The sequence below is a fragment of the Podarcis bocagei genome (assembly GCF_964188305.1).
Source record: "Podarcis bocagei genome assembly, chromosome: 13".
Taxonomy (NCBI): domain Eukaryota; kingdom Metazoa; phylum Chordata; class Lepidosauria; order Squamata; family Lacertidae; genus Podarcis; species Podarcis bocagei.
In genome coordinates this window covers 35912333-35925138 of record NC_138138.1, presented here as the reverse complement: position 1 = coordinate 35925138, position 12806 = coordinate 35912333, and the positions used below count along the sequence as shown (strand labels likewise).

The following is a 12806-nucleotide window of genomic DNA, read 5'->3' as shown; positions in this document are numbered from 1 at the left end:
TTTTAGCCTTGCTTAAATCTGCATAGGATTGGAGTGTGAAAGGGGGCATAACAGATGCAGGTTCAACAGGTGTAGCGCTCCCTATATCTGTATGTCGGGGAGAGCTGCACCACGCGAATCTATGCTATTCCTTCATCCTTTAAAAAGTAGCCCCACTACGCTAAATATGTTTTGGGGATGGAGGACATCATTTTAAGCAAGCGAAAGGGAACACCTGTCCCTGCCTGGTTTGAGCTTCCCACGTTCGCGTCTATTTCCACCGCTATTGCCTCTTACACCGAGGTTCTTGACACCCGCAATCGGGAACCAGAAGTTTATGCAAACAACCATCACGACTGAACCCCCTTTGGGTTTCGCTCCTCGTTTGATAGGCGCCTCAGGCCGAGTTGCCCCATGGGAACTGTAGTGCCGCGGCGTACACCTGAGTCTACTTAAGAGAGCAGCAACGTCTACGCGGCTTGACTACCTGCTGGGCGCGATGCCTTATGGGAAAGACAAACCCCCTCCCTCACGCGCACGCGCGCGCACTGCCTTTCGGGAGCTGTAGTTTCCTCGCTTCCGCCCCGCTTCCCAGGCTTCCTTGCCGTTTCCGTTGGCTTCTCGCTCTCCGGTAGCCATGCCTGGGGGCAAGGGTGGGAAGCCCCGCGAGGCCGCGAACCCGGCTGCCGCGAGTGTGTCTGAATCCGTGACCGAGCGGGTCCTGCGGGAGGCGCACTCGCTTTATGTGCATCCGGGTCATGGTGAGAGTTGGGGATGGGGCAAGAAGATGGGGGGTCTTCCTGGGTCGGGGGATGGGGACGTCTGAAGGGTTGCGTGGGGGTGTGTGTGCAGGAGCTAACCTTTCCCCTCCCCCTCCCAGGGCTGGTGACCATTGGGGGGCGCCTGGGCCTGACTCTGCTCCCACCACGCCGCAAAGTGACTGTAATGGTGATGGGCAACCACAGCGCTGGCAAGAGCAGCTTCATCAACTGGTGAGCTGAAGAGGGATATACAAAGGAGGGCAAAGGGACTCATAGAAATGGTAGGGTTGGAAGGGACCCCAAGGGTCATCCAGACCAACCCCTGCAATGCACAGATCTTTTGCCCAACTTGGGACTCGAACCCACAACCCTGACATTAAGAGACTAATTTTCAGCAAACCCAAGGGAGCTGGAAGCAGAGTATCGTGCCAAGGGGTGTGTTGGCATGGGTGCATGGCAGTGCCGAATTTATGTATAAGCTAAACAAGCTATAGCTTAGGGCCCCACTCTCTTGGGCTCCCCAAAAAAATTAAAGGAAAAAACTACTGGATGTACATTTCCAAAATATAAGATATAAAATAAAATAAAACCTACATACAGCAACAGTGGCAAATGGCTTTAGATACCTGTTAGGTCCATAAATTACCATATAGCATATATTCAACACGAAAAACAGCGACAATTTGTTGTTGACAAAGGACAACTGGACATATAAAGGGCCCCATTACCTTCAGTAGCTAAGGGCCTCATCAAAACTAAATCTGGCCCCGGGTGCATGGCGTTCTGAGGAAATCCTATGGGGTTTGGTGGTGGTGCATTTCAGGTCTCTGCCAAACTTCCAGTTCACCCCCCCCCCCAGTGTTTGATGACTTGAGGAAGGTTTTGCTGCTGAATAGGAGGCATTGGGGTGTCTGCAGGGCTGTTAGGGTGGTTTCTTAACACTGATACATAGTAACAAAAGATACAGGTATCATTTCATGGAACTCCTTGGTATTTATGCAAGATACAGTTTGCTATGAATTATTGCTAGTTGATGGGTTGGACAGGATATTCTGAGTACCAGAGGGCTTGCATTCATCCTGGCTTGTTTCAGTATGCAAAGAGGGGGCTACAAGATACCCAGGGTAGTTTTGTGGTGGGAATGGGTCAAATGACATTTCCGTCATTCAAAAGCATCTTGTTCCCTTCAATGTTTTCCTGCAGGTATGTTGAGGAGCACATTCAACGCACCGGTGTAGCTATTGAGACTCAGGGTTTCACCTTCATCACTAGTGGAAGGAAGCGAGAATCTCTCACGGTGAGTATTTCCTATAGGCAAGGAGTTCCTAAGTAAAGGTGGTACCACACTCACAAAGATGGATTCCTTGTAAATGTGTAACAATATCAGTTCCACTTATATAAGCAGTTGAGTGTATAAGGTGATCTGGAATAACTGAAGAACTTAAATAATGAATTCACATATAGGATGGACCTATGGCCAAGATTTTGTCTGATCTTTTCAATGCTATCTGTACTGTAGTACAGTATCCTGTGTTCTAACCTCTTCTGTTTCCCCCCCCCTCTTACAGGGTAATGCCACACTCCATCTGTACCCCCATTTCCAGGCCTTGCAGAGTTTCAAAGGTTAGTTGCAAATAATTAAGAGCAAGGAGTGGACCTCTGCATTAAACGGTGACATGAATTGAATCAGTTGTTCCTTAAGGCAGGCAACTGGCATCTACAGGATTTGTGGGTGGCTGTTGCAATCATGCCATCAAGTCATCGAGATACGTGGAGTTGTGGAACTCCGCCACCTTGAGTTACACCACCACAGTGGGTGGACGGTGATTGGAGGACGGTGTTTGTTTTCAGGAGAGGTAGAGAACAGACACAGTGCTTAGCATCCGTCAGTGGTAAGAGCCTACTTCAGAGTCTTAATTTTGCCTCCCCCCCCTTTCTTTTAGGTGTGCCGGAGTACCTGAGCACTGAGATCTGTACCTCTAAGCAGAAGCAGTTCCCCCTGGTCACTTTCCTTGACACGCCAGGCTTGGTGGACGGAGACATGAAATACCCTTTTGATGTGGAAGGGGCACTTATCTGGTTTGGTGAGTGTAGCAGTGTGGATAAGTGGAATGGCGTTGTCTCCTGCCGTAGATTCTCCTAATGAATTCCTCTTTTGGAGGCATTATGCCTCTGAATACCAATTGCTGGGCATTGTGCTCGGGTTCAGCTTGCAGGCTTCCTACAGGGATCTTGATTGATCATTGTGAGGACTGAGTGTTGGACTAGATGGGGCTTTGGCCTGATCCGGCAGGCTTTCTTTTTGTTCTTAATCCAGAGCAAAGATGAGGAACCTGTAAGCCTCCAGGTGTCATTGAACATCAGCTCCCATTATCCCTTACAGTGGTGCCCCGCAAGACGAATGCCTCGCAAGACGAAAAACTCGCTAGACGAAAGGGTTTTCCGTTTTTGCGTCGCTTCGCTAGACGAATTTCCCTATGGGCTTGCTTCGCAAGACGAAAACGTCTTGGGTTTTTTTTTAAAAGCCGCTTGAAGAGGCGCAGTTGCGACGGACCGTGCTTCGCAAGACGAAAAACATCGCAAGACAAAAAGACAGTGGTTAAGAGCGGCAGTCACGTAATCTGGGTAACCGGGTTCGTGTCTCCGCTCCTCCACATGCAGCTGCTGGGTGACCTTGGGCCAGTCACACTTCTGTGAAGTCTCTCAGCCCCACTCACCTCACAGAGTGTTTGTTGTGGGGGAGGAAGGGAAAGGAGATTGTTAGCCGCTTTGAGACTCCTGAAGGGGAATGAAAGGCGGGATATCAAATCCAAATCCAAACTCCTCTTTTCGTCTTGCGAGGCACCACTGTACCATTGGCTGTGCCAGCTGGGGTTGAAGGGAATTGGATTCCAGTGACCTCTGGAGGGCCACATTTTCACCATTCCTGATCTAGAAAATGGCATTGGGAATAACTGCTATTCTGGATCAAGCTAGTATTCAAAAGAAAATGGACCTGTGTAGGGAGAACTGGAATGGAGGTATAAAGAAAGGAACTCTGGGGTACAAAGATGTGGTGGTGGTTGGAATCTGGAGGGAAATTTGATTTTTTTGCTGTTTTCTTTCCTAATTAGGTTTTTGCTGTTTTATTTCATAATTAGTAATAAGTGTCTTTGGGAGAATTTGTGAAAATATCTTTTCAAGTGATGATAAAACTTTGTGGCAAGAATTCATAGAGAAATGCTGCATTGCCACAGTGGCAGTAGGGAGAATATTTTAGCCCGAGGCATCTTTTACTGTAGATTAACTCCCTTCTTCTGCCATTGTCTTGGCTTCCAGGCCAGCTCTGCGACCTCATCCTGGTCTTTTTTGACCCCATGGGACAGGCCCTTTGCAAACGCACTCTCAACATTGTGGAGCAGCTCAATGAGGGCCATGGAGACAAGCTGCATTTTTACCTCAGCAAGGCTGATGAGGCGGGTGCAGAAGGTGACAGACAGGTACTCACAGGGTGAGGTTGTCTTGGGGATAATGATCAAGAAACAGGAGACAGAATGTCTGTTTAAGTAAGGGAAGCAGCCTAGAGCAGCACAAGGTCTTTCCCTTTTTTCTTGATTCTGACCTGTTCTCTTTCCTGACAGAGGGTGCTGATGCAAATTGTCCAGGAACTCTGCAAGCGCCCAGGCCTCAATAAGTGCGGGTTTGATATGCCCACAATCTACATCCCCAACTCCAATAAGGTGAGTGGCAACCCTTTGCCATTTCAGAGGTGGGGGTGATGGGTAAGCCTCCATGAGGTAAAGTTAATGAGAAGGTGGGAAGCCTTGGGAAGAGGGAAGAAAAAATGCAAAACAATTGCACCTTGGTGTGTTTGAGAAAAGTGAGATTTGCTAGGAGGATGTTGATGGGCTATGAATGGTGGTGTGTGTAACCAGCCTAACACTGTCCCTCAGCCAAGCCGGTGCGTTAATCAGATTGAGGAGATCTGCCGAACCATCGAGAAGACAATCAGCCAAACTGTGCAGCACACACTCAACGCTTTGGAGCGGGACTGCCACCTCATCGAGGAGGGCACACAGCGTTTGCTAGAAGAGGACAAGTAAGAGCGCGGCATCGTGGGAAGCGAAAGAAGAATGTCTTGAACGTTGTCATATTCCCCATAAGAGCTGGAGCTGCTTGTCAGTCTGTGAAGGGCTGGCTGTGAGAAGCAGTTAGCAGGGAGCAGGGTAGCGCATCAAATCACAGATGGAAGAATGGAGTGTGAAGTTTTTATGGGATGAAAAGGCGGGTTAGCGAGCCCACCTGGCCGCCCTGAAGTGAAATGCATGTGGGAGGGACATTGAGCAGTTAATTAACATGTGTTTGGGGCCGGAGAGATCTTCTCTAGAAATTGTGAAAGAGATTGGAGAGGGAATCAGGAAATAGACATCTATGAGTGCATTAGGGGTAGCAGGATTTGAGTGCCTGGGACATTGTAGTGGTCTTCCTCGTTCCCAAGTGTGTGTGTGTTGCTCTTTCTCTCTCCTCTCTATGTGCCCAGTGAGGCCAGAAACAGCAACTTCCGCGCTCATTTCCGGGGAGCGCTGCTTGGGCTAGCAGGCTGCCTCCTGCCCATCTTTCTCCTCGTGACCTTGCTCTTTGGTACAGCCTTTGCTCGCCAACTCTGGACTTTGGTATTGGGAGAAGAGCAAAGCCAGGCGTTAGAGCTGTCCATGGTGAGTGCTTTTATTGCTTACCTTCCCTCAATTCAGTTTCCCATTGCTCCTCATTTCCTCATAATCGCTATTTCCCCCCGTGCTTTCTCAGGATGCTCCTCAGTTAAGCTCCATTACACTTTTTATGTCTGGAGCCATGTATTATCCACAATTCTGTGCAAGTGTAAAAGTAATAGTGTAGCAGAATCTTTGCTTTCATTTGGAGGGGCAGGGGAGAGGAGAAGCCATATTTTAGCTTTCATGTATAAGAGTTTGAAAGCAAGCTTTTAAAAGGAGCAATTAGAAAATTGCCATTCTTTCCTCATTTGTGCATCTCTAGAGGGTGGAAGAAATAAGTCAGAAGGTTGTATCCAGGCTTTACCCAGACTAGACCCACTGAAAAGAATGAAAAAAAGGAAAGAATGGACCTAAGTTAATAGTACACATTACTTTTAATGGGCACCCTCCGAGTATGACTAACTGGATATACCCTGTAGTCACAAATGCTAGATAAATTAACTTTGATACAAATAACTATGGCTGTGTGCTGTCTATAATTCTTCCCCCATGCAACATGGTTGCAGGATTCAGTGCAGTACGAATCCCAATTTTCTTTCTTTTTTCTTAAATAAGAAAACTGTGTTTTTTGGGGGGAAACAACCGTGGTTCTTTAAAAAGTAAACAAAATAAATTTGGGCAGCGCCTAGATAGTAGAACACTTGATGATAAATATAATTAAAGCATGCATGCTTATATTGCTTATTTTTTGCAGGACACAGAATTTCAATTTTGTCAGTAGGAAATTTGGATTGCCTTGCCATAAAATGTTTGGATTTTTAGTAAAAAAATATTTAAAGCAAATAGTATGTGAGCTCTTATGATTTCCTCTGTGAATACAAACTCTTGTGTCTTACACCCACTATCTTATTTTTCAGCGTCCAATTGCTTCCATGTGGAGCCTTGTCCCTGAAGAGCAAACCTTAACAGTATTCTTTGGTCTTCTTGGCCTCTCAATTCTCCTCCTGCTCTTGGCCAGTTACACTTTCAGGTAAGAAACTCTCGGCTTAACGCTAAGAGAGCCTTGTGCAGAGGAGACATGCACCACACTAACGTATCCCTCCTCCTTTCTTGTTTAGGACAAAGCCCACTCTCTCAAAGAAACAGAAGCGGCAGCTGGAGGACAGGCGAGACTACGTAGTGGACGTGGTGCTAGAAAAAAAGGTTGACAGCTTTGGGAATTTGGTTTGGAGTTATGACACAGGGCTTGGCAGGGTTCATGACTCCTGTGTGGGATTCTGGGTAATGGTAGGTTGGGGATATCCTTCCTAGGAGAAGGGGCTGGCCAGTGTATCAGGTTACAAGTAATTCTGTTTTTTCTGCAGAGACAGCTCTATGAGGAATACCTTCGCCAAAGCATCGGCGAGCAGGACCTGAGCTGAAACTCCTCCCTAATGGATTCAGAGAGACTGCCAATCCCCTGCCATGTTAAAATCTCTCCCCTCTGAGTCACTCCAGAGAACAGAGATTTGTACAGCAACTGTGAACCGTCCTAAGGGGCCAGGATTTTTTTAAAAAACGCCACTTCATGGGCTTCTAATTGACTTGGCATCTGTTCTACATAGGTCAACTCCTTGTATTTGATTGGATAGGAGTGGGCACCCTGTGTTCTTCTGAACTGGGATCAATCACACCAGTGGTGCCCTGCGTCCGCACTGTACAAGTCCTGCTAAGGCTGCTACACTTAACTTCTAATGGGATGGTGCCTCTGGCCTTTTCTGTGGCCTCATGAGGGAGCAACAGCAGCATTGCCCAGCTGCTTTTTGCACCTGATTGAACTATGTCACTCCTAAATAACCAAGTTTTTAATTGGCAACACTATAAGCTGATAATGCTCTTTTACTGGCTACTAACATCATTTTAATTAAGATGGGGACCACCTGTCTTCATGACCCTAATTGGTACTCCCCTCCTTTGGCAATGCATCATCTCTGCATCACTTCCACCTGTAACTAGCCTTGGCCCATCCACTGTCCCTTAGGATGACTTTTGTCTCTGTTAAATGTCAAGGTCAGTGTCTTCTTCTTATCCTTTGGCAAGCAATACCTCATACCTCTGACCTCTGAACATCTCTGGATGTTGCATTAGGACTTGGAGATGCCCATGTCATCCTCCGTCTCACACTACGAAGTGCCTTCAACTGATACCAGCTCTTGAGGGGAAGTCAGGACATTTTTGCTGATAGCCACTGTCCTCTCATTCGTTCTGCAGTCCTACCTATGCTGATACTTAACGCTGTGAATTCTCACCATAACTGCATTTTTAATATAAGCTATACTGTCTCCAGCACTCATTGTAGCATACTGGGAGTCTCATCCCACACATCTAGTGGCACCTGCCTGGAAAAAAGGGCTGTCTCAGCTAATTTCCCTCATTTGGGTCCCTCAGCTGCATTCATTGATTCTCAGACATCTCCGTTGTAGTCTCTGTATTTGTGCCTCATGAAATGGCTAAAGATGGTGTGTCCATAAGAGACTGATCTTTCCATCTGTTTTGAGATACTCCACATATTGAGGCAAGTAGCAGTAACCAATCATGTTGTGAGGATCAGAAACTTTTCAATGTAGGGGGAGCTATTTTTCTCTAATCTCTTTCTTTAAGAGACTTGGATGTAAACCATGATCCAAGAGAAACGGCTTAATTGTGAGTTTCTAAATTGCAGCTGCACAAAAATGTTACAATTGGGGTTATAGCTTCTCAAGCCCTATCCCCAAATGGGATTGTGGTGGTGCTAGTCAATGGAACAGGGGCGCAAGAGTTCAATTTCAATTGTCTTTCCTCCCTAGAAACAGAAAATAGCCCATGGTATGTATGCCAGCTACCAACTTCCACGATTGCTTTGCTTCAGGAAAAGGAGAGGAGCCAGAATTTATGGCTGTGTCACTGCTAATCGGCTCACCATTTTGGTTCCTCCCCACCACTTTCTGAAGCTTTGTGTCTTTTGTTGGTACGAACTGATACTAAGGTGGTGATGGGGAAGAGGAGGGGTGTAGCCTGAAATTCATAAAATATGCTCATTATAAGCTGTTTTAAATTTTGCTGGTATGAACCCCTTGCCTAGGGCTTCAGTAAAGCAAGTTTCTCTTTCCGCAATGTGCTCCAGCAAACATTACCACTAAGGGTGGGTGTGGGGAGGATGGCGCATTTAATAAAGCTCACTGTAGAATTTGCCTTGGCTTCTTTTTTTCATCCAGAAGCTTTTAGTCCTCACATGTAGCCCCTTCCCCTCCTGGTTTTAATTTCTGCTTTTTCCTCATGTTTCCTGGCCCAGCTCCATTCAAATGAGTGTCACAAGAAAACAGTCATGCATCTTTATTTAATCTAGAAAGTACATTGGTTTAGGGTGTGCAATTTGAATATATTGCCTTCCCTTCTGCCCTTTCTGGTTCTCTGTGGATGCAGCTTTTCTATGAATTCATGCTATCCACGATTTTCCCAGTTTCACTACTTGTAGATCACCAGCTACCACCCCAAAATTGGGAAAAGGGCAAAGACTTTTACATAGGCAATTACATATCAGCAAGTAAACAGGTGAAGAGTTTCCACCCCCAGGCAAGATATTAAAATCTGTATATTGTTTATTTGATACATTTGTATATCAACTGTATATAACCCTTTGTAAATTTACCTCAGGGCAGTTTGCAATACAATTTTAAAAACCCAAACCCAAATGAAAAGGCTTGGAAGGTTTTATTTTCTATTCTGAGCTTAAATGTGCGTCCTTCCATTGGCCTTTATGAGGTGAGAGGGATGGCTGCTGCAGCCGTCTCTTCCTCATTCTCATCCTCGCTGGTTTTTTGGGCTGGGCTGCGGTCATCTTGACCATCTTCAGCGTCACTCTCACTTGCTGCAAGCAGTAGACCTTGTTCCTCCTCAAAAGAAACCACCATTGCGTGGCGTTCATCTATCTCCGTATCGACGTTGCCGTTGTGTCCAGAACCTGAGTATTGTGATCAGACTCAGAGCTGTGGGGGAGAAAGGGAGGGAAAGATTTGTGAACAGTGCACATCACAACTTCCTGCGGCCAATGTGCGAGTATTAGCTTGACACCTGATCCACACCCAGTAGTGAAGTGAAGGGATTTTAAATATGCATTACCCTAAATTTGTACCGCTCCCATTGTTTTTGATTATGTCTCTTGCCTTTAAAAAAAGGGGCAGCCCCTTTTTTGTATTGTGAACATCTTGTTCATCTAAGTGGCAGCCGTTTTGGGTGGTATCCTTTTATTGGCAGAAGGGCGGCCATTTTGTTAAGCAGCACAGAGGAGGCCTCTCACCTGCGTTTTTCATTTCTTGGATGCTGTCCCTTTCCGTTTTTGCTCCGTGCGTTGCAGCTTCAATACTATCTTACGCTCATGGCCCCCAGGATTTGGGCGGTTTGTATGATCCTCCGCCTCTTTCTTGGAACGACCTTTGCGGGAGGAGCCACCTGGTGGAACCAAACACAAGTTAATAGTATTCTGCATCACAGGCAGTTGGACTATAATTTCCCCAAACGGCTAATTATTTTGAGGGTGAGGGGTGGCCATGTACTAGCGTGCATCTGCTTCTCTAGTGTTACTAGGGGTAGGGATTCTGCAGCTTTTAGCTAATGCTAATTTCACCACACACCCCTAGCCTAAGAAGCAGGTTTCTTCCAGAGAAGTGAGCTGCTGTGGCTTGTCCTTTGCATATGCAGTTTTCCTGGATGATGAAGAAAAACAGCCTAGGGAGCTGTGACTTAAGCCCTTTAACCTTTTCCCCTGGGGTCATTTTTTGCTACTCGAAATCATACCTTCTAGCTGCTTTTCCACCCATGGAGGAAAAGACTTGAACAGCTACAGGTGATTCATGCAGCGACAGTAGACTTTTGCTAGTCATCTTGTGAATCAGGCACTACCAGAGTGATTCACATTTATGCATGGCTCTGTTTGTGAAGAGCATTCCAATGGTAACTTGGGGCTGTTTGTTTATAAGGAAAAAGGCACCACATGACTGACGCACAACATCCAGGGATGCCTTCGCTTAGTACTGAGTTGTTAACCCTTTGGCATCCTTTTTCCTCGCTGTAGGCAAGCCACAAAATGACTACAGTATAATGCTATTAGAGACCAGTAACCTGTTTTAACCAACTTTATGGTAGCACACAGCTGGAGTGGTTAAAGATGCACAAAAACTTGGCTTTATGTGGGTGAAGCTGGAATTCAAATTTTAGGGTGGGGGATTTGTGAGAAGGGAATCAGTGGTGTTAGAATTTAATGCAGCAAACAGAGGTGCAATCTTTTGCACGGGATCACTCACAGCTTGCTGTTCAACATTACGGTTTTACACTGCGCCTAGTTCCCTGCCATCCTTCTATATGTTTCTTCTTTATCTATGCCAGTGTTTTTCAAACGACCCAGAGCATAGTTTCTACTGCAACCCTAAGAATTCCTTCACAATATGGGATTTTCCCGCCCTTGGGTTCTCCCCCATTTCTGCAGTGCACTTACTGCTGTATCTGTCCGTCAGGCTGTAGAAATCATACTGGTCAAAGTATTCCACCTCGAAAGGCGTTGGGTGTAGCTTCTCGACTTGGACGAAAGAAGTCGACATGCTGGGACCGATCTTTCGTTGACAGCTAGTGGAGAAAAAGGAAGGAAGGAATGACAACAATCAGGAGTTCAAAGTGCTATCTGTCTTCTCTGTGAGCCTGTTTTTCTCTCTCAATGTGTTTGGGAGACAACGTGTATATATATACACCCCCAACAACACCCACAATTGCATCATCCTCTTCCACCCCTTAAAGCTACAGGCAACAGATCTCAGAATCTGATGCAACTGGTAAAATATCTGATGCTGCTAATCTCCTTCACGTGACAATACACTCTCCTTTTCCGTATACTCAAGGACTTCCCACTCCCACCCCTCACCTGATCCTATAACCAAAACTTCCCGTCAAGAACATGCGATCCAAACATCTCCTGAGTAATTTGATTAGCACAATGAATGTTGCCCAGAGGCTTATGTGAAATGTAAATTTCTCTGCAAGGTGGTTACCCGGGAGTGCTGAGGGCTGGGCATCATTCTGCTCGCAAGACGACCTGATCCACTTTGTGTATATTTGAGAGGGTCTATGTGTCGATCATTAATGTCTATTGACCATGACTGTCTTTGACAGAAAGCTGAAATAATCAACATTATAACCACATTCCTTAGTTCAGGTGTAGAATCTACTGCTTACTTTTTATTGATCACGTACTCAAAATTACGGTGTGAACTACTTGTTAGATTAGTGGACTAGTAACTAGAACTATTACTTCCAGATATGTTAGTCCGTTGCAAGGGGATTTTATTTTTTTTTTTTTTTTGCAGCACCATCAAGACTAGTAGATAAACGGCATAAACTTTCAACTCCATTGCATCATATCTGTCTATGAATGAATATGCCACAGATCTGATGAAGTATGCTTCACAAAAGCTTATGCCAAAATAATCTGTTTTTAAAGTGCCACAAGATTTGTTTTAATGTGGACTAGTAACATCTTTAAATTACCCTTCTGGGCATACAGAGTTCTAGTGTTTATGTTATTTCACTGCAATCTTGCCTATGGAATGATGATTCTACACTGTGTTATACTGGCTTATATATTGTAAAAATTGTCCCACACAGTGCAGTGAGTGGTTTGTATAATACCTTGCAGCACCAAGCAGTGGCGTAGCGTGGGTTGTCAGCACCCGGGGCAAGGCAAATAATTTGCGCCCCCTAACCTGTGGATTTTAGTAGGGGCAGAGAGCTGTGAGTGCGAGCGCGCACCCCCCCGATGTTCCGCCCTGTGCGGCCGTCCCCCCCGCCTGCACCCCCCACGCTACGCCACTGGCACCAAGTAAGCAGTGTTTACCTCCATCACTGCACCTGAGAAACTAGGTTTGTGATGCCACGGAGCACAGGATTGTTCTTTAATGGGCTGAAGCTACAGGAGGGTAAATTTTGGTAGAATATTAGGAGACACTCATTGACAGTAAGCACAATTTGAAAATGGAGCCACCTGCCAAGAGCTCTCTCTTGGTGGAGATCTTCAGGCAGAGGATGGATAGGTGGACATCTTTTGTGGGTGCTCTAGCTTAGAAGAAGAATAATTTGGATTTGATATCCCACTTTATCACTACCCTAAGGAGTCTAAAATTGGCTAACAATCTCCTTTCCCTTCCTCCCCCACAACAAACCCTCTGTGAGGTGAGTGAGGCTGAGAGGCTTCAGAGAAGTGTGACTAGCCCAAGGTCACCCAGCAGCTGCATGTGGAGGAGCAGAGACCTGAACCCGGTCCACCAGATTACGAGTCTACCACTCTTAACCACTACACCACACTGGCTTAGGA

At 46.0% G+C, this 12806-nt stretch overlaps 2 protein-coding genes across 2 annotated transcripts; one reads left to right on the top strand and one right to left on the bottom strand.

Annotated features, from left to right (window-relative positions):
- The first annotated feature begins 534 nt into the window (after nucleotides 1–534).
- LOC308572395 (uncharacterized protein) lies at nucleotides 535–8640 on the top strand. The gene is made up of 12 exons (XM_081168380.1): nucleotides 535–740; nucleotides 860–971; nucleotides 1944–2037; nucleotides 2309–2363; nucleotides 2684–2824; nucleotides 4059–4219; nucleotides 4361–4459; nucleotides 4673–4818; nucleotides 5260–5434; nucleotides 6349–6461; nucleotides 6550–6634; nucleotides 6796–8640. Exons 1-12 carry the CDS (start codon nucleotides 617–619, stop codon nucleotides 6850–6852), a joined length of 1362 nt encoding a protein of 453 aa, XP_081024506.1. The 5' UTR covers nucleotides 535–616; the 3' UTR covers nucleotides 6853–8640.
- Nucleotides 8641–8767: 127 nt separating this feature from the next.
- NUPR1 (nuclear protein 1, transcriptional regulator) lies at nucleotides 8768–11174 on the bottom strand. Its single transcript, XM_081168381.1, has 3 exons — nucleotides 10941–11174; nucleotides 9747–9898; nucleotides 8768–9435 (listed from the first exon to the last, which is right to left on the bottom strand). Exons 1-2 carry the CDS (start codon nucleotides 11041–11043, stop codon nucleotides 9756–9758), a joined length of 246 nt encoding a protein of 81 aa, XP_081024507.1. The 5' UTR covers nucleotides 11044–11174; the 3' UTR covers nucleotides 8768–9435; nucleotides 9747–9755.
- Between the last annotated feature and the right edge of the window lie 1632 nt (nucleotides 11175–12806).